The following is a 25681-nucleotide window of genomic DNA, read 5'->3' as shown; positions in this document are numbered from 1 at the left end:
TCTAAACCTATCTCCTCAGTGAAGCTTTCCCTGAGACCCCCAGGCTGAGTAAGTTGTCTATCCTCTGTGCACACATGATTTGTAAATTGAGTTTCTGTAATTCATCTGTATTAATACAGTGGATACTTATCTCTCTTCCTGAATTTAAAGCTCTGTGGAGAAGGGAGTGTGTCTCAGTCCTCTGTACCTCTACCTTGACTAGGCCAAAGAAAGATGGCCATGGTGTTTGTTAAATAAGTAAATAAATGAATCAATAAATGATGCAAAGTAGCAAGAGTATTTGAGGAGAGTAGAGGAAATAATAGGAGAGGGGCCAGATCATGCGGAGCTTTGAGTTCTGGGCAACAGAGTTCAGGAGCAAAATTGTGATACAGTGAAAAGGGCATGAACTGTCATGAAACCTTTGGCAAGGTAAGAATAATAGCTAACTTTTTTTTTTTTTTAGAATAGCTGACTTTTATTGAGTGTTTATTTACATGCCAGGCAGTGTTCTAAGTGCTTTATGTATATCATTTTAAGTATTCCTCACATTAAGTAAGTCCAATTATTCCCATACTACAGAAGAGGAAACTGAGGCCCAGAGACGTAATTAATTCCACAAGATGGCATAGCTAGCAATGGTGAAGCCAGTATTTAAATGTAGACATTCTAATTACTATTTTAGAGCTACCTCTAGTTAGCTCTATCTGGGGAATATATCTAAGCCTTATTTTTTTTCTTTAAGATGGGATCTGCAGGACCTATCTTATCAGAATGTTATCATAATTTAATAAAGTATATAAACTGTCTAGTATAGTACACAGCAAAGTCTATGTCAGTAAAAAAACATGTTATTTCCTACCCTCTTCATCAGTCAAAAGTTTTAAAACAGCAACAGGTTTTTGAGCAGGATATATAACAATATTAGAACCATGCTTCTCATGAATTGCATTGAGGAAGACTTGGAATTATTTCCTTGGACCAGTTTAGCATTGGAACATCCACTGGGAAACTATGAAACAGAATTACAGGAATACTAGAGGGTAGAGTGTCCAAGAGACCATTAAAAGGGTCAGTCTGATCTTTGGCATATTTGTTGACTGATTCTATAAAAATGCAGGAAAACTTAACAGATACTGTTTATGTAATAAGAGCGAAGTTGGTGAGCCTCAAATTTGCACTGAAGTCTCAGGGAAGTCTGAATTTAGTGGGAATATCATTATCAGTCAATTCCACTTAAATACTGTGCTTATTTAATCAATCAGGCAAAGAGGGAAAATCAACATGGTTCCCTTTAGACCTTAAAATAAAAACCTTCTACTTAGAAGAATTCAGAGTCACCACAGCAGTTATGTTCTTAATGCTGCAGTAGAACATGTAAACACCGAGCCATGGAGATCATGTATAGGCTCAGGAAGTGAGGAAAAGTGTCATCTCTGATCCTCTCTATTTTTCCTAATATTGTCCAGGTTGCTTTAGTTTGTTCTGGTCTCTTAAAAATGTTGAAAGAGTCTTCAGTCTTTAAAAAGGCAGATTTTACATACAATTTATAAATTAGATACAGACATAAAGGACTCCCCCACCCCTACCAAAAAAAAATCACTATGTCAATTCACATACCACTGGGAAAATAATCAGTTAAAGTGAGTCAGCCAGATAATTGGTACCTCAATATGATCAATATCTTTAAGCCCTGAATTCAGAGTTCTTGTAGTCTAAGGCAATTTTGTATGCAGATGCTAAATATGTATTACCTGGGTTTTCTTAAATCCTATCTGTACAACTGAATACTCACCTCTTCCTGCTCAGCTATGTGGAAGTTAACTACTAGATTTCTACATAAATTATTTTAGGTGGACCTAGGTTGTTTTTGTTTTGTTTGTTCATTTTCTGACATCCTGTTAATTTCTAATAATTTCTTAAAATTGTTTAGACAAGAAACTGCCTTTCCATGCTTGTTTGATCAGATAACAACCGAATTGCAGAATTGCTTCTTAGTGTTATCTAAATCAAAATCAACTTGGCAGCTAACTTATAATTTCCCATTATTAGTGCCCCACAAGCCACCAAGCTTCTTTCTTGTGGTGTACTGAATAAAATGAATGGATGAAAGTCTTTCTCTTTGTTTTCCCACCATATGTTGCTCCAATCACAGCTCGGTGAGTGTGTGTGTGTGAATGTGTGTAGACAATCTAAATAACTTAAAATAGGTTGTAGTGGTTAATTTTATGTGTCAACTCAGCTGGGCCACTCTGCCCAGATATGTGGTCAAACATAATTCTGGGTGTTTCAGCAAGGGTGTTTTTGGATGAGATTAACACTTAAATTGGTGGACTTTGAGTAAAGCAGATTGCCCTCCGTAATGTGGGTAGGCCTCATCCAATCAGTTGAAGGCCTGAATAGAACAACAGGCCGACCTCTTCTGAGCAAGAGGGAATTCTACCAGCACATGGCCTGAGGACTTAGACTGCAAGATTGGCTCTTCCATGATTTTCTAGCCCAATGGCCTTTAGACCTGAATTGCAACGTTGGTTCTTTTCTTGTCTCCAGTCTGCTAACCTACCCTGTAGTTTTGGACTTGCCAGCATCTGTAAACATGAGTCAGTTCTTTAAAATAATTCTCTTTATATTTATATACACATTCTATTGATTCCAACTCTCTGGGAAACCCTGACCAATACATAGGCATTCTCTAATTTTTTATTAAACAGTCAAAGAGTACAACTTTGTGGTAGCAAAATGTATATTATTGTTGTCAAATTTGTTTCTTAGTGCAAAACCAAATGATTCATTTTCTTTCTTTTGTCCATTCGGTTGTGTTTTCATTTAAAAATCTACGTTTATGTGTATTAGAGATGAATAACAGTTAACACAATAAATTATGTATTAGCCTCAGATTTCTCACTGAGAATACCTCTAAGGGATGGGATAAGAAATGCAGAATATTGAGTAGCTGCTGGTGCCCTTTTGGAGAAGAAAGTGCTGGGCCAGAGTCTATACAGTGCAGCTTCTTGGCATCTGATTTTTGTTGCTGAAAAAGTGCTTAAGACTGTTTTAAGACCACGTAAGACCAACTATGGTCTTGTGGGAGATGCTTCTATTTACCAAAAGAAATCCCTGCAGAGACCAATTGACCTAGGTATACAGAGAAATAGACTTCTGAAGGCAAAAAGTCCACTTATCTGTGATTACGGGGGGCAGTCTTGGTGACTGGGTGTATCATCTCTCAGTACTTCTCAAGCTAGAGTACTGAAGTATTCCATGGATATATGGGAAACTATAGGATAAATGTAGTCCAGTTTTCTGTAGAGTCAATTTTTCAGCTTTATTGGAAAGATTAATAAAAGCACATGGCCAGTAAGTTTAAAATGTTATTTCTTTCAGTTTTTTACAGCTACAGAAAGTTTATTAGTGGTTACTAGGGGCTGGGGCATGGGGGGGATGGGGAGTGACTGATAACGGGTGTGAGATTTCTTTAAAATTATTTCATAGTGAAACAAACATAAATATATTACGGACCAGAATGCAAAACTTGCACAAATTTTACAAAATTGCTAAGGAAGACTTACAGATACGTGGCTAATCATCATCTGTTTCCCAGTATGAGTTAAGATTTTATTCTCTATTGCCCACAGCAGTACAGCTTTTTTTTTTTTTTAACTTATTTATTTTACTTATTTACTTTTGGCTGCATTGGGTCTTCATTGCTGCATGTGGGCTTTCTCTAGTCGTGGCAACGGGGGCTACTCTTGGTTGCGGTGTGCGGGCTTCCTGTTGCGGTAGCTTCTTTTGTTGCGGAGCACGGGATCTAGGCACGCGGGTTTCAGTAGTTGTGGCGCACCGGCTTAGTTGCTCTAGGGCATGTGGGATCTTCCTGGACCAGGGCTCGAACCCGTGTCTCCTGCATTGGCAGGCGGATTCTTAACAACTGTGCCACCAGGGAAGTCCAGCAGTACAGCGTTGATTAAAAACACTTTCAAAAATATGGTCTTGGAATAGACTGGCTTTAGGAAATGACAAGTATTGAAGAAAAGAGGAGAGGATGAGCTCCATTTGAGAGATCCCATTTCCTTCCTTGAATTAAAAGTGAACTAACTCTCCCAAAGAAGAGGCAATAGAAAGCAGGAGCTACGAACAGAGAGTTTTTTTTCTTTTTGGACAGTTTTTTTTTGTTGTTGTTGTTGTTTTGGCTGCGTTGGGTTTTCGTTGCTGTGCCCGGGCTTTCTCTAGTTGCGGTGAGCGGGGGCTACTCTTAGTGAGTGTGTGGGCTTCTCATTGCTGTGGCTTCTCTTATTGCAGAGCATGGGCTCTAGGCGTGCAGGCTTCAGTAGTTGTGGCACGTGGGCTCAGTAGTTTTGGCATACAGACTCTAGAGCAGAGGCTCAGTAGTTGTGGCACACGGGCTTAGTTGCTCTGCGGCATGTGGGATCTTCCCGGACCAGGGCTCGAACCCATGTCCCCTGCATTGGCAGGCAGATTCTTAACCACTGCACCACCAGGGAAGTCCAGACAGACAGTTTTAATGACACTGCTGTTTTGTTTTATAGTTCCTTTTCCCATGAAAGCCCCTTTTTGGTAAATGTTATTACTACAGTCTCTATTTTAGTTCTCATTTTAAGAGCTACCATTTATTGAGAACTTCTAATTCTAGGTCTATATGTGGATTTTCATATTTACTCCTTTCAACAGCTCCATGAGGCAGACATAATAAATAACCTAGTAGACGGTATGGATTTGCCCTCAGGTCTCCAAAGCTGGTTGTTTGGGTACATCGCCACTTTTTGGCTCCCTCTATTCTTGCTATCCTGGTTTAACCAGCAAAGCACATTTACTGGGCAGTGGACGTGTCAAGGGTGAAAGTATTCACATTCAGATAATACTGTGCTGTTGTTTTCAAAGCAGTCCATGTTTCATGAGCCTGCAACAAAAGGAAACTCAAGTCACGATCTCTGAGTATTTAGAACACATGTTGCATCAATTATTCTGATTATCATGCAGGTATTCTCAAAAGACTGAGAGAAATACAGTGGAAGAATAATACCGAGTAAGGTTTGGTTTTCACACTTTTAGTGACCTGTTTACTTCAGTGCTCAAATGTTTTGCAGTATGTGCGGGGCCACAGTATGAACAAATGTAGTAGGGTCTTGTTACATTATGATATCTGTCAGTTGATTACAACAATGGTCTACAATTATAGGCAGGAGTGTACTTGAAAATTTCAATATTCCGTAAAGAAGACACAGTCTACCAGCTTATGTAATTATTTAATTTGCCGAATAAACAAATGTCTTGTTTTAATACTTCTACATGATGCCTGTTGGAGAAAAACAGGTATAAAACTAAATGCATTATTCAAGCTGGTGGTTTTCATCAACAAATGCTAAGCAGAAACTGATCCTAGTGGATGAGCTAAAACCCAGCCAAGCAGAATAAGGATAGGACCCAGGCCCCAGAAGAACAAGGACTTCAATTTCTTTATGACATTATACAACCCTCATGCCTGGTGATAGTGAGAGCCTGATACAGGTGAAAAGAAAGAAAAAAAAAATAAGTGAAGGAATTAATTAATTTATTAATTGTACATTTTTGTTTTCTAAGTTGCTAAATTGTAGAGGGAAATCATGAATAATTGAAATTCTCAGATAATTCAGCAATTTCATTTGACCCGGAGTTTCAATGTCATCTTCCATCAAAAAGGTAAGCATGAAATAAAACTGGCTAATGAAGTTTCTTCTTTATTTCTCTTGGGGTGAGAATATAAGTAAATAGGAAAATGTACAAGAAGCAAGCAAATGAAGGAATGACATTAAAGGCTTAGATAATTATCATGGAGGAAAATTAGTTACTGAACAGGTAAGGGGGAACTGAAATGTGATCATGATCCATCCATCTGCCTACCCAAACGTGTAATAATTAATTCACTGAAACTTGAGAATAATGACCTTGATGGATAAGACAAGCACCTTACCTTTGTAGTCTAGCTAGGGAGATTGGGTACACAAGACAAATAATTCCAGGGTGACATTTGAGAGCTATTCACATGTGAACAGCCTGCAAAGGGGAGAGAAAAAGGAAGGACAAATGCCTTCCTGGGAAGAAGGAAAAAGCTTCAGAAAGGAGGGACATTTGATCTTAATCTTGAAAGAGGAGGTGGAATTTACCAGACGAAAGCCACTTCATGGGGAGGGAAGAGCAGGTGTAGCTCAGGGCAGCTAGAGAGAAAAAATAGGAATTGGGCTGGTGGTATGTTAATGCCAGCTAAAGCCATGCCTATTTAAAAAGAGAGATGGTGAGTATGTATAACTGAATCACTCTGTTGTACACCTGAAACTAACACAACATTGTTAATCAACTGTACTCCAATATAAAATAAAAAGTTTAAAAAATAAAAAAATTAAATTAAAAAAAATAAAATAAAGTAAAAAGAGAGATGGTAAAAGGCCATTTGTTTCTAATGCAAATACCTGATCAGCCAGTGTGTTTCCCCATGTATTCAGACTGTGATCTGGGTTCCAGTAATCCTGAAAATATATGTGTCTTTTGAGATGTAGGAACTGGTTTGATGGGTCCTCCAATAAAAATGGTGCTCCCAACGCTCCTGTAATTGAGTCCAAAAGCACAGCATCTCTTAAGGCAATGTTTTACATTTCAGTGTTTCCTCTTAAAGAAACTGTGTCCTTTTAAAGCAGCTGTGGTCTTTGGGAGGATGGACAACTGAGAAGGAAACTCTGGAAAAGCTATGCCCTGTGGGAGAAGGCTGCTCCTCAGTCCTTTGGCATCATTGTACTGTCACAACCCTATGTGACCTGCATATCGTACAGCATGAAAACCAGTGCTGTGTGGTGGTGGAGAAGATTTTCAGTGTTTCTGTTCACGCATGGGAGCCTGCAGACTTATATTCAAATTTCAGCTCTGTCACTTTTTTAGGCAAGTTGCTTAGTTTCTCTGAGCTCTATATTTCTTGTCTGTAAAGGGTACAATAATAATAAAAACAATAATAACACAGTAAGACAATAACAGCCTTACTATAAGGATTGGATACATTAATAGATATAAACCACTTGGTTCAAACCTGGAAGTCTACGATCTTATTCTTGCTTTCCTAGCCTTCCAAAATAGAACATATCTTTCATTTTGAAGTAGACTGACCCAAATCTGACACTGTAGTTAAAATTGTTAACATTGATAGAGCCTTCTTTAAATCAAACAGGCTTGCATTTTCTATCTTCTTCCCACTCTAGAATTAAGAAAAAACTAATTTTTAAAACCCATACTTCTTTAGGATCTTGAAATTTTAACAGTCTATATTGTGCTTTCATTCTTAAAAAAACTGCAATCATGTTCAGAGTTGTAACTTGAATCAATATAAAGGAAGAACATACTCCTGACTTATTCATGATAATATAATCTGTTCATTGCTTGTGATAAAGAAGCATTTATTAAGAATCAAATTGTAAGTAATGTTACATTAGACACTCTACATCTTCATCATCAACAAGCCTTCATTGACCAATAATCTCTATAGATCAGGGTTACAGTGAGTTTGCTGTAAGATATGAAACCTCCCTTCTATAGGAGAGGGGATGGAGGGTCCAAGATACAAAATAAAACAAGGCAACACAGGATTTGATTGTGCTAAGGGAGCTTAGGAGAAGGTGTTGATATGAAGCATTGGAGCACTGGAGCACAAGCAGACATTTTCATGGTCAGGGAAATTGCTTAGCCTATTCCTTGAAGAAAAGAATATATTTAGCATAATGGGAGAAGGGGCAAGTCTTTTAATTTGAAGCTGAAAGAATGATGTGAACAAAGGTATGACATTAGGAATCTAAAGACCAATGTCTGAAAACAATGGTTAGAGGTGGCTGGATTAGAGTTTTAAATAAATAAATAAATAAAATTAGTTAACATTTATTGAGCATTATGCTGAATGTTTTACCTGAATTACCTTATTTAATACTCACAACAAACCTAAGAAGTGGTACTGTCTACTTTATTATGTAGACAAGGAAACTAAGGCACAGAAAAGTTACATAATATGTTCAAGGCTACAGAGCTAGTGGGAAGGGGAGATGGAATTCTCTTCAGAGCCACTGCACTATATTATTACTAAGAGAGAGGAATGCTTAGGGCCAGATAACAGTAACAATAATTATAAAAATATTTTGTATTTACAGAAAAAAGGAAATAATCATTCTTTACACATTCCTTATGATCTCATGCTTTCCCAAGCTTGGCCTTGAGCTCTAAGCAGCATTCTAGTTATCAGCTCTATTATTTCTAGTTTAATTTGTCAATCTAGTAAGCTCTAGTTCTAAACAGATATTGAAAATGATAGCCTCGGGCTTCCCTGGTGGCGCAGTGGTTGAGAATCTGCCTGCCAATGCAGGGGACACGGGTTCGAGCCCTGGTCTGGGAAGATCCCACGTGCCGCGGAGCAACTGGACCCGTGAGCCACAACTACTGAGCCTGCGCGTCTGGAGCCTGTGCTCCCCAGCAAGAGAGGCAGCGATAGTGAGAGGCCCGCGCACTGCGATGAAGAGTGGCCCCCGCTCGCCGCAACTAGAGAAAGCCCTCGCACAGAAACGAAGACCCAACACATCCAAAAATAAATAAATAAAGGAGTTCCTTTAAAAAAAAAAAATACAAAAAAGAAGGAATGAACTCTTAACGTTATACAAATTTTGTGCCGTAAGACCTCCACTTGCCTCACCCTAGTTCCTACTCTGATAATCATCATTGCATGGAAAGACAAACAATAAATAATCCTTGCCACTAAGGAACTCACATTATATTCAGAGTTTTAAAATAATTATAAAAAGATATATTGTGACTAGATATCTGAAGGGGAGTGATTAATTCCAATATTGGCAGGAAGACCTCACAGAGAAGTTGGTTTTGAGTTAACCTTCGAAGGATGTAAAGTTTCCACAGCCAGGCGGAAGGGAGTGGAAGCAAAGAGCATACATGTCAGGCTGAAGAAGCTTGGAGAGCCGAGGAACAGAGGAGCAGAGTAAGGCACATGTTCAGTGACCCTCGCTTTGCCAATGTGATTGAAAGGTAGGGTTGTTTGTGGTGTAGATGTGTCAGAGATAATGTTGGAAAGATAAGCTGGAGCTCCATTCGGAAGGATTATTGCCATCATACCAAGGAGTTTGGACTTTATAAATAATTATCATTTCTGAACAGGAAAAATGACAGCATAGATATACTTTTAAAATTGTTATTTTATTGTGATAAAATATACGTAACATAAAACTTACCATTGGAACCATTTTTCTGGGGTTTTATCTTGTTCCTTCATCTGGTACATAGCCCTCTGCCTTTTCATCTTGTCTATCTTTCTATGAATGTGGTTTTTGTTCCACAGGCTGCAGGATTGTAGTTCTTCTTGCTTCTCTGAACCATTTTTTATTGTACAATTCAGTGGCATCAAATATATTCACAGTGCTGTGCAACCATCACCACTATCTCCAGACTTCATCATCCCCAGTAGAAATTCTGTACCCTTTAAACAATAACTCCCATTACCCCCTCCCCCAGGCCCTTGTAACCACCATTTACTTTCTGTCTCTACGAATTTGCTTATTCTAGGTACCACAAGTAAGAGGAGCCATGCAACCTTTGTCCTTTTGTGTCTGACTTACTTCACTTAGCATAACGTCTTCAAGGTTTACACATGTTGTAGCATAGGACAGCAATTCATTCCTTTCTAAGGCTGAATAATATTGTGTATGTGATGCCAACATTTTGTTTATCTATTCACAGATTAACCTTTGCAAAGTCCTTTGTCAGTGTTGTGGAGGGCAGGTGGTAAAAAGAAGAGAGCAGAGTGAGAGATACAAAGTCGGATGCTCTTCGAATAGTCCAGATGAGAGATTAGTAGGACCAGAATCAGGTAAGTGACAGCAGGAATGGGAAGACAGGATTGATTTGGAGAGAACAGGAAACTCTCATTCATTTGGGCTGATTTCTGTGGATGAACCAGCATCAAAATTTTGGTTTTACCTGGGATGTGTTAATAGGTGACTTTTCAAATTTCTCTTCATTCTTTTTGAAGAAAATGTGTTAGTTACAGTGTTACATGTTTAATGTAGATTTTTTTTTTTAAAGTCTTTTTTTAAAATTTATTTATTTATTTATTTATGGCTGTGTTGGGTCTTCGTTTCTGTGCGAGGGCTTTCTCTAGTTGCGGCGAGCGGGGGCCACTCTTCATCGCGGTGCGCGCGCCTCTCACTATCGCGGCCTCTCTTGTTGCGGAGCACAGGCTCCAGACGCGCAGGCTCAGTAATTGTGGCTCACGGGCTTAGTTGCTCCGTGGCATGTGGGATCCTCCAGACCAGGGCTCGAACCCGTGTCCCCTGCATTAGCAGGCAGATTCTCAACCACTGCGCCACCAGGGAAACCCCTAATGTAGATTTTTTCTGTTAAAAAATGGGAAACAAAGGTAGTGGCTAGGCAAGTATACCCAATACCGTCAATATCTAATAAATATTTCTAAAAAAAACTATGTTTAGAATATAATTTACAGCCACATAAGCAATTACAGTAATTTCTTAAAATAGTGCTACTTGGAATCACCCAAAAGTAAAACCAATATTCTGTACCATAATTATCCTGGTGCATTGTACAATAACTAAGAAAAAAATGCTATTCATAAATCTTGGCAGAGAGGCATGCTTTAAAATATAAGCCATAGCTATTTTAAGCTCTAATAATTCTGTCTTTGTAAATCTTCCATCTCTTTGCTCATGGAAAATGTTCCATCTCTTCTTCCCCCCACCTCCCAGAACAAAGTTCCTACCTCAGCATTATGTGCCCAACAGGCACCCAATAAATATTAATTGGTGGTGATAATAACATCACCCATGAGAGAGACAGAAAGCAGTATTTATTATCCTACTTCACAAATGAGAAAATTGATACACGGAGATGAAATGACTCACTCAAGGTCACATAGTAAGTCAGTGGCAGGGCTGGAAATAAAATGGAAGTAATATAGAAGGGCATGCTATTATCCTCTCTGCTTGAGAAATTTCCCCTCCCTTTTTCACTCTGCCTGATCAACCTTGAAAGTTAGTGAGAGCAAGATCAGAGTTTTGTGTTTGTAAGCCTAGATAATACTGCTGGGGATTGAAACTGAACCCTGAGTTTTATTATTCTTTCGGTTTTTAAATATGGTGTGTGTGTGTGTGTGTGTGTGTGTGTGTTTTAATGTAGACAGTATCAGCCAGGTTAGTTTTAAACTTAATAATCATAAGCTGTAAAAAAAATCTTCCTCTCTTCCTTTCCAAATCCCTACATACCCTCCTTGCTTTCATGCTGTATCACAGTCAGTATTAATAGGACCTGTCAAGCTTCATCCTATTATCTAAACATTTCTGGAATATCCTCTGCAGAAAAGTCTGTATGGCAGAAATAAGACAGACACTTAAGAGTGTGGAGAGGTTTGAGATCACAGCTCTCCCCATGCAAGCCCAGAAGGATCAGAGATCCAGAGTCACTTCTTACTCCTGCATCTCCATTTTATGCTCTGTAAAACAAGGCTGGATCATATGATCTCTTTCAGCTCTAATATTTTGAACTGGAATATATTCATAACAAATAGGTCCTTAACTAAAAATTTCTTTCTCTGTATGGTATTATATATTTGGAAGCATACAGAATATGCTAAGTGGGCACAGCCCCTACTACTGTCAAGGAATTTACATGCTGAGGCTTATTTCTGTCCGAACTGAGACAGACAGAAATAAGTGAAAGGGAAGTCAAAATAGACCTGGCCAATAATTAAAGCAAAACAAATAAAAATGTATTCCCATTAGGCACAAAGAGATGGGTGCCCATCACGGGCTGATAGGCAGTGTGGAAGTAAGGGAAGCTATATAATTAGAAGTGGAAAGACTTCCTATATTGCCATCGCCCAGGGGAGGTTGAAAAAGAGTCTTTAAATTTGATAATGGAGAAATGACTGAATAGTCTATATACTATGCTCATGACCGTGAAATGGTCTATATACTATACTCATAACTGTTCCTACTTGTGGTAGGAACCTATACACTGAAAAGATCAGAAAGCCTGATGTGCAACTTAAGACGCAGAATGAAAGGACAGAGTCTGATGGCAGATTCCTTTTTCTCCCATGCAGAGGGGTCTCATTTAGAGCTCCCTCTTGGTAAATCCAAGAGACATAACTTGGCATGTCCAGCTCATTCTTCCTTTTTCTTCTTGAGAGTGAGCTGCCCTTTCTCAGAACTTGCTGTTCTGGTTCTGCAACCTGAAATCGTGTATGAAATTCGCCCAATTCTGGGGTCCCGTCACCTGGCCCTGTACGTACTTATACTATGCTACATTTTCCTAGTTAGCCTCTCAGTGATAAAGGAAATGGGTTGCTTTACATAATCAACTCTGGTTTATTTCTCAACTTGATCAAAACCAGGACTCAGAAGGGGAGTGTTGTGTGTCAGAAGGTGTCAGAGAATCCAACAGGTGTGTTGTCACAGAGCCTCACTAAGAAACAGGGAAAAAAAAATTAAAAAAAGAGCATAGACCAGGGCACTCAGCTAGCAGGAGCTTGTCATCCCTGGATGGCTGCAACTGTAAACTCCTTCCCTCATGTAACCTTCAATGTCTATGAAGGATTCGATGAGGACAAAAGACACTAAAAGTCTGGCAGATTCACAGGATAGGTCCTCATCTAGCTATTTCCCTTAGGTGCTGGGTGATACTGAAGTTTGTACTGGAGATGGAGATTAGCAGTACAGTCCTGCCACAAGCTCAAAAATACTTAGGAATGGGATTCTGTAAGTAAAGCACTTAGCACTCAGTATAAGCAAGTAAAGAATAATATTTATTATTTACTATTTTGTTGGACTGAGTCTCCGTCCCTGTCCTTAAAATGTTTATGTCTTTAAAAAAAGATGAAATAAGTGCCCAGGCATTTATGTGTGCTTATAAATTAAGTACTAAAATAAAGTATAAATGGTCACTAGTAATTAAGTACAAAAAAGGATGGGGAGAAAAGGATATACAGATGTCTTGGAAATATAAAATTTTCAAAGATCTCTCTAATTGTAGGAGAAATTTTATAATTTTGTGAGAGATTAAAATACACATGTTTAGGTTCGTATTTTTTGGACTTGAATATTCTCTGCGTTGTAAAGAATTTTCTTTACAGATAATGAAATTATTACTTTTTTTCCTTCCCACTCTAAACTTTAGTCACTGACCCAAAACTTTGTGGCAGAAGATTGAAGAGTTGTATTTTAGTATAATGGATTCTCTCACTTGGCTGCAATTCACATAAAGTTGAGAGAGAGAGAGAGGAGAAATTTGGATTGTGAGAGAAAAACTGTGAAGAAGAAAAAAAAAGGATGAAGGAGAACAGAGAAATCAAGAAAAGAAATCAAAGGAAGGAGAGATGGAAGAAGGGAGGTTACAAAGGTTACAAAAGGTGAAAAACCATGGGGAAAGGGGCAGGGCAAATAGGGGAAATATAGGCAGAAAACAAAGAGGGTTGATGGAAGCGAACTGGAAAAAAAGAGGTGCTGAACTACAGGACCAGCTTACAAATCCCCATGATTTTATTAAACTGTCTGTTAATAAAACACTTTGAAACTGAACTTTTAACTCGGGGACTTCGGCTTTATTGACGTTACCATTGCCAATGTGTCGAGTACTTTGAAAAGCAAACAGAAACTGGTATTACCTGAGTTTAACTTCAATCTGTTTTAACCCGCTCTCAGTGCACTAACATACACCCACATACGTGCTCATACGCATGGCCACGTAATTTCCTGGGGCATAGTTTTGACGCTGGCAGGTCTTTTATTAGCTCTGAATTTTGTGGACAGAGACATCTGTGACTCACAAAAGGCAGCATTTTATATGATTCAGTCAATGGTGACTCCTTCTGTGTCACTGCCTATGTGTGTGTGGATGGGATTCCCAACCCTAGAGCCATGACCAATGGTGGCACGTGGGTAGGAAAACAGTTTTTCTACAACATCAAGAGTGCTCAATGAACTAGTCACAGGCAGTGGCATTTTGTTCTCCCACCAAGTTATTTTCCAGTTTACTCTCACTACCCACCTCTTTGAGAGCATCAATCAATCTTAAGCCAAAGTGAGTAGGTAAAATTAAGAACATAATCTTTTTTTTTTTTTTTTAAATATAGTTCCCATCTGGTTAGGTAATACCTTTCAAAATTGAGTTCTTTTTTTTTTTATTTGGTTGCGTCAGGTCGTAGTTGCGGCGGGTGGGCTCCTTAGCTGTGGCATGCAAACTCTTAGTCGCGGCATGCATGTGGCATCTAGTTCCCCGATCAGGGATCGAACCCGGCTCCCCTGCCTTGGGAGCGCGGAGTCCTATCCACTGCTCCACCAGGGAAGTCCCAAAAACAAAATCTTATATAATAAACTAAAACTATATCAGGGAATACAGGCTCTCCAAGGAAGTGGAGGGCTGCAGTGATGACTGAGAAGGTCCATTCCTTCTATGCAGAGAAGAAGGCAAAGGGAAGGATCGGAGGTGCTGACAATGTTGTGGGGAAGAAAATATGAGCTTAAAAGCTCTTGTCAAAAACAAACAAACAAACAAAAACAAACAAAAAAACCTTTCAAGACAAATAGGACATGGTTACTAACTCTGGTTTGAAAAACAAGAGCTGGAACTATGCTAGAGAAACAGGCCAAAGGCAGTTTATTTCTTCCCCTGTCTAAAACCAGAAGGCATACTTGTACTTTATGGATAGATCTGACCATAAGCCAACAATATGGGCATGAACCCTCAAATTGTTTCATGGATGGGTCAACCCCAAGGACTGCTTTACTTACTCAGTGAAGCACTTTCCAAATATGTGCATTGTCCATATTTCCTCTTTATGAGAAATAGGGCTGTTTCATTTTTAAAAGTGCCCTGTTACAATACTACAAAGCTATGGTAATCAAAACAGCATGGTATTGGCATAAAAACAGACATATGAGAATAGAGAGCCCAGAAATAAACCCACACACCTTGTCAATTAATCTTCGACAAAGGAGGCAGGAATATACAGTGGAAAAAAGACAGTCTCTTCAGCAAGGGGTGTTGGGAAAGCTGGATAGCCACATGTAAATCAATGAAGTTAGTACATTCCCTCATACCATACACAAAAAATAATCTCAAAATGGTTTAAATACTTAAATATAAGACATGACACCATAAAACTCCTAGAAGAGAACATAGGCAAGACATTCTCTGACATAAATCATAGCAATGTTTTCTTGGTCAGTCTCCCAAGGCAAAAGAAATAAAAGCAAAAATAAACAAATGAGACCTAATTAAACTTAAAACCTTTTGCATAGCAAAGGAAACCATAAACAAAATGAAAAGTTAACCTACGGATTGGGAGAAAATATTTGCAAACAATGCAACCAACAAGGGCTTAATTTCCAAAATATACAAACAGCTCATACAACTCAATATCAACCAAACAAACAACCCAATCAAAAAATGGACAGAATACCTAAATAGATATTTCTCCAAAGAATACATAGAGATGGCCGACAGGCACGTGAAAAGATGCTCAACATTGCTAATTATTAGAGAAATGCACATCAAAGCTACAATGAGGTATCACCTCACACCAGTTAGAATAGCCATCATTAAAATGTCTACAAATAACAAATGCTGCAGAGGGTGTGGAGAAAAGGGAACCCTCCTACACTGTTGGCGGGAATGTAAATTGGTGCAGCCACTATGGAGAACAGTATGGAGGTTCCTTAAAAAACTAAAAATAGAATTACTCTATGATCCAGCAATCCCACTCCTGGGCATATATCCAGAAAAGATGAAAACTCTAATTCGAAATGATACATGCACCCCAATGTTCATACAATAGCCAAGACATGGAAGAAACCTAAGTTTCCATCAATGAATGGATAAAGAAGATGTGGTACATACATACAATGGAATATTACTCAGCCATAAAAAAGAATGAAATAATGCCATCTGCAGCAACATGGATGGACCTAGAGATTATCGTACTAAGTGAAGCAAGTCAGACAAAGACAAATATCATATGATATCACTTATTTGTGGAATCTAAAAAATGATACATGTGAACTTATTTACAAAACAGAAATAGATTCACAGACATAGAAAACAATCTTATGGCTACCAAAGGAGGAAAGGGGGAGAGAGGAATTAAGAGTTTTGGATTAACAGATACACAGTACTACATATAATGTAGATAACCAACAAGGACTTACTGTATAACACAGGGAACTATATTCAATATCTTGTAATAAACTATAATGGAAAAAAAATCTGAATTTGAATCACTTTGCTATACACCTGAAACTAACACAACATTGTAAATCAACTATACTTCAAAAAAATTAAAAATTAAAATAAAAGTGCCCTGTTGAGGTGGAACAAGTTGGGTTTGGAACTTTTCTTTAAATCAGTACAACTAGGAACTGTTCTTGATTATGTCCTGGTTTGGCTCTATTTTCTCAGATAAAATCACCCAGCTCCCTAACTTCTGACATTTTCTTGTGGGACCAATGGCTACCATATTGGCTCTATTACTTTTCCTGTGGAACCAATGGCTACCATATTGGCTCTATTACTTTTCCTGTGGAACCAATGGCTACCATATTGGCTATATTACATTTTTGGGAGGAGGTCTTGTTGTGTGCTCTGCTGCCTATCTGATGCCTGCATATCCCATACCCGGCACTGCAGTGACAGAGGGGACAGTTTGTGTGGCAGAAAGAAGAGTTTTGTTCTCAGAAGACCTGGATGTAGAATTTAGATGTAAATCTGGCATTGATCTTTTTTTAAAAATTTTATTTATTTATTTTTGGCTGCATTGGGTCTTCATTGCTGCACGTGGGCTTTCTCTAGTTGCAGCGAGCCAGGCTACTCTTCATCGCGGTGTGCGGGCTTCTCATTGCGGTGGCTTCTCTTGTTGTGGAGCACAGGCTCTAGGCTCATGAGCTTCAGTAGTTGTGGCATGCGGGCTCAGTAGTTGTGGCTCACGGGCTCTAGAGCACAGGCTCAGTAGTTGTGGCGTTCAGGCTTAGTTGCTCTGCGGCATGTGTGATCTTCCTGGACCAGGGCTCGAACCTGTGTCCCCTGCATTGGCAGGCGGATTCTTAACCATTGCGCCACCAGGGAAGTCCCTGGCATCGACCATTGACCAACTGTGTAGCTTGGTCATTTAACTTCTCTAAGCCTCGGTTTCCTCTTTGTATGAGACTCATAACACCTATTTTCAGAGTGATTATGAGAGTTGGACTAAGGTAACATATGGAAAGGCCCTGACACATAATAAAGATTTAAAATAGTAATATTACTATTTGATGTCTTACTATAGGAGAAGGCAATTCTGGACCTAAATGCTAAAGAGAGGATTTTTGTTTTGTTTTTTAATCAAATCATGACACTTAGACTTCTAATTGTCTGACCAGGGAATCAGCCCCAATGTGTATAAGTTACTATTTTGAGAAAATCAGTAAAATAATTTGGGGACTCTGCTCATAAATTTAATTACTTGAGTAGGCTCTTCATCATTTTTGGCTTCAGCATTACCACTAGGGAAATGGATAATGAGATCTTTTCCCTACTTACTTCAAATTAAGTTCTAGACAAAAGTAATTTGTTAGACAACTAATCTGTAACAGAGAAAACTTTTTTAAATAATAAAAATGAACTTTTAAAAATTGTTGTTTTCTTATGGCAAGCAGAAGGGCTCCAGGGAAGTGCAGATGAATAGGCTACATTCTTAAATGAAAAAGGAGCCGGGGAGTGGGTGGGGAAAGAAAAAAGTTGGTTCAAGCTATTATTTCCTACTTTAGAGCTATGTGATTTAGAAAATGTCAGTTGAACTAGTTTTTAGTGTAACAAATGAATCTGGTTCTAAAGACTGCAGTCCCCTCCTCCTGTAAGCAGTAAAGGATTCTTTCCTGAGATCTGAAGGGTTAATCCAGCAGTGTAAACCTCCCTCTGTCCTTGGATTCTGATCCTCAACTTGTTCATGAACTTCAACTACCTAATTTTACTTATTTATTTATTTATTTATTTATTTATCAATCAAGTAAAATTAGTCAAACCAGTCGTCTTTATAGGTAGACATATTTTCATCTCAGCTGGAGTTAAAGTTAATTCCAACTTGTTTTTAAAGAAAGTCAGTGAAAGTCACTTTACAGAACCATTTTCCTTTTGGCCAGTATTTTTGACTCTGCAGTGTTCACAGGTGAATGTGGACCAACCGTAGTGCTTTTACCCTTGCGATCATCCACTATCACCCACTCTGAAGTCAGTTGCATGGATGAGAAGTTAAGGCCAAGCATCGTACTGATGGATTATAACCAGCCCCTGACTTCTGTTTACAGTTGCTCCTCAGACACGCTCTTAAACTGAGCCAACCTCACTTACTTCAGCTGGATGTGTGGGCTGTCACTGGGTGTGACTGTATTTGCCTTGATGAGAACTGCTTAATAATAACTTGGCTAAAGTTTGCTAAATCATTTGTTTAAACATGTCCTAAATGCAAAGTGCAATATAGATGATTAAAACTCTTTGTTAAAATTATTCATATGCTTAGGAATAAAGGGCTAATCATATACACACATATATATGTGTACACACATATCTAGATTCATACTCTAAATATATATCTATATCTATTATCTGTGTGTGTATCTCAAGCGAAATACATATTTCTTTTGCTTTGGTCTCAAGCTTATCATAAAAGTAGAAATTTATTCTGATTTAAGTACCTTCATCAGAAGTATTTATAAATTATAAAGATTTAAGCATGAAAATAATTTACACCTTTGTAAGTATTTGCAGTTTTGGATACAAAATGACCTCTCAGTTCAATTCAGATATAAGCCACTGAGTTACTGGGTCACTTTGGCAGCAAATCATCTGGCCTTTGGTGACTTCTTCAGCACTTCTCTGAGCTACAGCTTGCCTAAAAGGTTAATGAATTCACACTCTCAGAGTCCCTTGAGGTTTCCACATAATTGTATTATGTAAGTATTACAGTTTATAAAAGACTTTGAAAATTTTTCTTTGTTCAAAGAGCACTTCTTTGGAGGTAACAGTTAAATAGACTTCTTAGCAACAATAACATGTTAATACATAATTAGGAATAGAATGATCACACATACAATTAACACTAACATGTCCAAAACCACAGCATGACACAATAGTTTGGTTTCCCTAATGCTTTAGAATTGGTCTATGAACAAAACATGTTTGTTCATTTCTTTAAAAAGTCAAAAGGGGTTATCAATCCACCTAACAGTTGTAAAAGACATGGTAAAAAAAAAAGAAATAGGCTCTTACCTATAAGCACTGTTGAACACAGGGCCACTTGAAGCATTTTATAGGCCATGATCCTGTTTTGGAAGGAAAAGATTTATTTATTTTAATTTAGACTGAGCAGAGCTTTAGGGCATATGGGGTACTTTCCAGGAATATGAAGCATTTGCTGCGTACCTGGAGGCCCTATGAGCCAAGTCAGAGAGGCTGCTGCATGAGATGGCCTTTTTATATAACTCCTACCTTTTTACCCTTTGGACTTTTTGAACTGACTTTTTACAGGCTGTTCTTATATGGGCTGTGTACTTATTTACTAATTTTACCATCCACACAGACTAATGTAATGTTAAAAAACGTACCAAAACAAAACAAAAAAGGTGAAAAAACTGGATCACTTTCACATCGCTGTGGGGATAGAAAATGGTACAGTCACTTTGGAAAACAGTTTGGCAGTTTCTTACAAATCTGAGCGTACAACTAACCATACAACCCAGCAACTGCACCACTAGGGATTTATCTCAGTGAAATGAAAACTTATGTTCTTACGGAAACCTGTATAAGAACGTTCACAGCAGCTTTATTAGTAATAGGCAAAAACTGGAAACAGCCCAGATGTCCTTAACAGATGAATGTTAAATACATTGAGGTACATCTACACCATGGATTACTACTCAGCAATAATAATATAATAAAAATTATCGATAGACACAACAACTTGGATGAATCTCTAGGGAATTATGAAGAGTAAAAATAGCCAATCTCAACTGGTTACTTCCTGTATGATTCCATTTATATAACCTTCTTGATATGACAAAATTATAGATGAAGAACGTTTTAGTATTTATTAGGGATTAGGGATGGAGGCGGGTGGGTGTGGTTATAAAAGGGCAATACAAGGGACCCTTGTGGTGGTGGAACTATTCTGTATCTTGACTTGTGGTGGATTTGTGAACATAAACATGATACAATTGTATCATCTTCTTAGATTCCACATATAAGTGATACAAATGAACTGATTTACAAAACAGAAACAGACTCACAGACTTGGAAAACAAATTTTTTTTAAAGATTTTTTTTTTTTGATGTGGACCATTTTTAAAGTCTTTATTGAATTTGTTACAATATTTCTTCTGTTTTATGTTTCGGTTTTTTGGCCACGAGGCATGTAGGATCTTAGCTCCCTGACCAGGGATCAAACCTGTACCCCCTGCATTGGAAGGTGAAGTCTTAACCACTGGACCGCCAGGAAAGTCCCCCAAAACAAATTTATGGTTACCAAAGGGAAAGGTGGGGAGGAGGGATAAATTAGGAGTTTGGGATTAACATATACACACCACTATATATAAAATAGATAATCAACAAGGACCTACAGTATAGCACAGGGAACTATACTCAATATTCTGTAATAACCTATACGGGAAAAGAATTTGAAAAAGAATGGATATACGTATATGTATAACTGAATCACTTTGCCCTACACTTGAAACTAACACACACACACACAACATGATAAAATTGCATAGAACTAAATACACCTCTCTCCATCTCTCTTACACACACACACACACACACACACACACACAAATGAGTACATATAAGACTGAGGAAATCTGAATAGGATTAGTAGATATATCAATGTCAACATCCTGGTTGTGATATTGCACTGCATTATAGTTTTGTAAAACATTACCACTGGGGGAAGCTCAGTGAAGGTCACATGGGATTTCTCTGTATTATTTCTTACAAGTACGAATGCTTCTACAGATCTAAAAATAAAAAATTTAATTAAAAACAAAGGAATGTTTAACTGAGTGGTAAAATTTGCTTGTTTCCAACAAAAGTATATAATGAATACAATCAGAACACCTTTTTTTTAATTTTGATTTTTCAAACAATTCCCTTTTTCAGTGGCATGATTAACAGTTAAATGAATCATCATCATACAGTTTATTCGCAACAGAAACTATGCATCTTTTAGCCAGTCTCATCAAGATTATGCAATCTGTAACAAGAAAGGTGTAGGGATAGAAAAGTGGTAGGAGATGACTTTCTGGATGTTTACCTTTGAATCATAGAGTGTTTAGAAACCTGGATCTACCTAGCTGGGAGCTGTGCTTCCAATTACTAATGGAGGGCTTGGGAAGACAGGTATCTGGAAATAAGCACAGCAGAGTCTTGGCAGCCTATCCCATGTGTCCATCTAGAAAAGATTTTGTTGGTGCAACACCTACTGCCACATTTCTGTAAGCCTCCTTGTTTATTACTTGATGGAGCGGTGTAAATATGCACCTGTGTGATAGACTAGAAGAACCTCAAGAAAACCAAAGGGAAAGTACTTTCTTGTTATTTAAAATTTATAGAACCAAAGGAGAAATTCATCTTTCCCTTTTCTTCTCTTCCTTCCATCATTCTTCAACTTTTGGCACCTAAAATGAGCTTTGTCTGGAGGAGGGATGGGAGCAGGGTTGCATCCTATCTCTTTTACTTCTTTCACAAAATGGGTCATTAGTTATTTTGGCTGAAGTGTATAATGCAAGTGTAAAGTAATAATAGTTCTTCCATAAATTATATATACAGTCTCATTTAATCCTAGTGACAATTTTATGGTGAAGATATTATCATTTTACAGATGGGTAAACTGAGGCTCAGAGAGGTTTAATAACTTGTTGAAGGAGTGTCCAGAAATTACAGGGTGAAACTTTGAAGCAGAAGTAGAGCGCTGCTTGTGCTTAGAGGCAAAAGCCAGTGAAATGAAACAAATTAAGGTGAATGTGACCCCAATTTGGCCCACAGGTGAAGGTGGCCTCAGCAACTCAGGTTCGCAGGGGAAGTAAAGGTATTTGATCCTTCATGGGCCAGAAAATCTTGTCCTTCCTGGTGAATGAAGCCATCTCTGATCCCCCAAATCAGATGTGGCTGCTCTTTCTTACATTTGCATATCCTTAGTATGTAGGCCATCCCTCCCTGTATTATGGTTATGTATGTACATTTCAATGTTCCTGAGTAGATTACACATTTCTTGAAGGCTGGTGCTGCATCTTACTCCTATTTCTGTGCCTTCAGCGCCTAGCACAGGACCTTTCATACAATAACCTCATATAATAGCCCTCAGTAAACATGATTGAACTTAATTGAATCAACCGATTCAAATTAAATTGAATTGCGTTAAACTGAGTCAGTATTTTCCTGCACTAGTCTATCAATTTACAGTCTTATCCTACTGGCAGCAAAAAAAAGAAAACAAAAAACAAAACTAAAATGTAGCTGTTTTGTTTTTATGTTAAGCTTTGGTTTTTGAATAGTGTTCCCTATAGCTTGTTTCTTCTTATGATCTATGAAAGAAAAAAGCTAGATCCATAAAAATTGGCAATCTTAATTATAAAGACAGAAATGCTCTTGGAAATGAAACTGGAATATCTATATTTGAAAAACAGAAAGATCAAGTGGCATGAATTAATGAAACTCACCAGTGGAGTCTGTTTACAACTTTGATGCTTTATATTTAGAAATTATTACTTTAATATGGTCTGATAGACCTTGGTAATATCCCATGGCCTCTTCCATATCAGTGAAATATAAATGTTAGAAGAAAAATGTGTGAAATCAGATCTAATACTATAAAAAAAAATTTTAAACAAGAAAAAAGAAAAGAAAGAAAATTTTATTCTACCAAGGAGCAAACTCAATTTAGTTTCTGCTCTGAGCCATGCTACAAATGCAATCAGACCCAACAAACTGCAAAGCTTTGTAGAATGCAATGCTCATTTATAAAATTCTGATAAGAAGTGATGGGGGGCATGGTGCAGCCTAGCATGATTCAATGACATCATCAGCATCAAGAAAAGGTGGAAGGTTAGTCAACGTGTTGAAGGAGAGGATACTATCCCTTATAAACATTGTACTGAGCTTTCAGCAGCATTCGACCTATTGAAAATAAGCTGGTGATAGCACTTAGTTTTGTGACGTTATTTGAGATTCTCAAAGAGTTACTACCTGAGAACAAAATTTTACCATAGCACCTGGTAAAGGAGTCAGTTTGAAACTGATTTGACTGCAAATGGGTTTGATATAGTTTGTATTCTAAGATAGAGTATTAACATGTCATTATTATCATGTCATGTCATTATTATCAGGTCAAACCTCTTAGAGGTACCATTTCCCTCCTAGGACTGAGGGAATAGCCCATTACACTCATGGTTTTGTTTTACATTTAGGCAGAGAATGACACAGCAACTATATCCCAAGATTGAATGAGAGTTTCTGTAGTCTGTCTTACAGGCAGAAAGTAACTGTTTAGTGAGGCACAAGAAGTCAGATTCAGGCTCAGTTGGTAGAATGCAGAAACTATTTTTGAATTACTATGTAGAATATTGTTTTGCCTTGGAAGCTGGAGCTTTTGTTTTTATTTTTATTTTTTTCTCAATTTGTGAGTAAAAGGAAGCCCTGTTGTAGGCGATAGAAGGTATAGTCTTTCTTTAACCTTTTCCCTCCACTTAAGTACACTATATTCCCTCTTACTATTGTAACTATTGACTTTTTAATGCTGTTGTCAGGACATGGGGGCATGTACCCCCTCCCTTCATATATTAATAGCAGGAGCTGGATTCATTTGGAGATATTAGCTAAAATGTTGGAGAAAAGTATTCTGCTTTTGTATTCATTTTCAGCGTGACTGCTACAGATTTTAAAACTCGCTACAGCTTAAGATGCGTTCGGTTTAATGTGGTTTGGTGAAGTTTAAGGACTTGCCTAATAGACTTCTCTTTTACTAGATGTAGGTGGTTCAGGGTCTTTGAAAGATTGGGCTGATCCTTCCTGGTTTGGGGAGGAGGGGAGAGCTCCCCACTATCCAGGCTCATTGTCATCTTGAGATCTAGGCTACACCTATTGTGCAGGGGTTCCTCCTCCTCCCTCTTTCCCATTTATTTGCTAATCTGGACACCCACTATAGAGCAGTATGAAGACAGACAATGGGGAATTTACAGATTTATCCTTCAGGTGTTCCTTCACTCACCTATTTACTGGGCACTTCCTATGATCTAGGCACTTTTCAGAATCCATCTATTTTGAACACATTCCATATACATTGTTCCAAGTACTAGAGTTACAAAGATATGTCAAACATTGTTTCTTGCATGGGAGAAGATCATTTCAGGGAAAGTCTCCCAATGAGGCCAACTGGATTTTTTCGTGAGGACAAATCCAGTTGAGGGAGGAAGAAAATTCCAGGAAAGGAAAGAGGATGGGTATAGATCAAGGTGCTCAAATGGACACAGTACATTAGTCAGCCGTCATTTGAGGCTATCACAGTAACATCTGGGAATATTGTACTTAAGCAATCCTCTATGTTATTGATGTTCAATAATTTCAGTGATTTCTACTGTTTGTCACCATAAACAAATTGGAGTAATTTAAAGATGTGTCATTAATACAAATGTATACTGTCTAGCAGTTTAAGTAAAAATACCAATCTGTTTTATGATATGGTGTCAGAATCACCCAACTTCTTGATTAAGCTTTGAGATAATGCATGCCAAGGCATTTTCCTCGTTATACACTGAATAATTGATAGTTGATGATATGTGACATTTATTGAGCGTCAGCAATGTGCTAGCTAGTTTACGGAGCACAGAACTATCAAGGGACCTTGCCCAATTGGCTCACTATCAAAACACAGTCTGTCATTTGCTACGTCTTCCATGCTCCACTAAACTAAAAGCAAAGAAAGCATTTCTTGAGAATCACTGCAGTAGTGAATGGGGCTAGATTTTTCTCTGCAGGTGGCTCTGTGGGCATTAGTATTAGTTCCATAGGGAAGCAATCTGTTCCCATGGTTCTGGTAATCTCAGAAGATAAACTTGATAATCTAGTGTAGATCTGAAGTAAAGGCTGTTCTATCATTTTATGATGCTTTTTTTTCTCTGCTGCAACCTGTAATTGAGCCCTCACCAGTGTGACTTACTCAGGGTCAAAATGTAAGGGCATGTGTTTCAGTCTAGTGTATAAAAACAACAGCTGGATTCTCCAGGGAAAGGAATAGCTTTAAAGGATTTAAATTATTGCTTGAAATGCCTTGTTCCTTGAGGAAAAGATGGGGGAGTTAAGATATAGGAGGTTATGGATGAAGGCATTTGAAAATGAAATGCCATCGGTGGGGAGGCAGATTGGGGAGCATAAACAGAAAATCTTGAGTCCTGGGTTGGAAGGGGCAAGAGGGTAAAAGGAGAACATCTGTTGGCACAGTGGCTGCATAAGAATGGTAGAAATTGCTTCCCATTAATTGTTGTTGGGTGGCGGGTATTAGTTTGTAATATGCTAGAGCATATTACAGCTAGAGCATGTAATATGGCAGCTAGAGCTGCCATAGCAAATAGCACAGAATGGGTGG

The 25681-nt window shown here is 38.1% G+C and overlaps 2 protein-coding genes across 2 annotated transcripts in view; one reads left to right on the top strand and one right to left on the bottom strand.

The window, feature by feature from the left end:
- Positions 1-4807: 4807 nt before the first annotated feature.
- Positions 4808-8948, bottom strand: C6H3orf85 (chromosome 6 C3orf85 homolog). The gene is made up of 3 exons (XM_061192726.1): positions 8888-8948; positions 6444-6577; positions 4808-4897 (listed from the first exon to the last, which is right to left on the bottom strand). The coding sequence occupies exons 1-3, from the start codon at positions 8946-8948 to the stop codon at positions 4808-4810; spliced, it is 285 nt and encodes a 94-aa protein (XP_061048709.1).
- Positions 8949-9001: 53 nt separating this feature from the next.
- Positions 9002-25681, top strand: part of MORC1 (MORC family CW-type zinc finger 1) — a 213858-nt gene continuing 197178 nt past the window's right edge. The window contains 2 exon segments of the mRNA XM_061192725.1: positions 9002-9028; positions 9858-9877. Of these exon segments, the coding sequence (XP_061048708.1) occupies positions 9002-9028; positions 9858-9877 (47 nt within the window).

Source organism: Eubalaena glacialis, chromosome 6 (genome assembly GCF_028564815.1).
Source record: "Eubalaena glacialis isolate mEubGla1 chromosome 6, mEubGla1.1.hap2.+ XY, whole genome shotgun sequence".
Classification (NCBI taxonomy): Eukaryota; Metazoa; Chordata; class Mammalia; order Artiodactyla; family Balaenidae; genus Eubalaena; species Eubalaena glacialis.
Note: the sequence above shows the minus strand (reverse complement) of the source record. Positions and strands in the feature narration are given on the sequence as shown.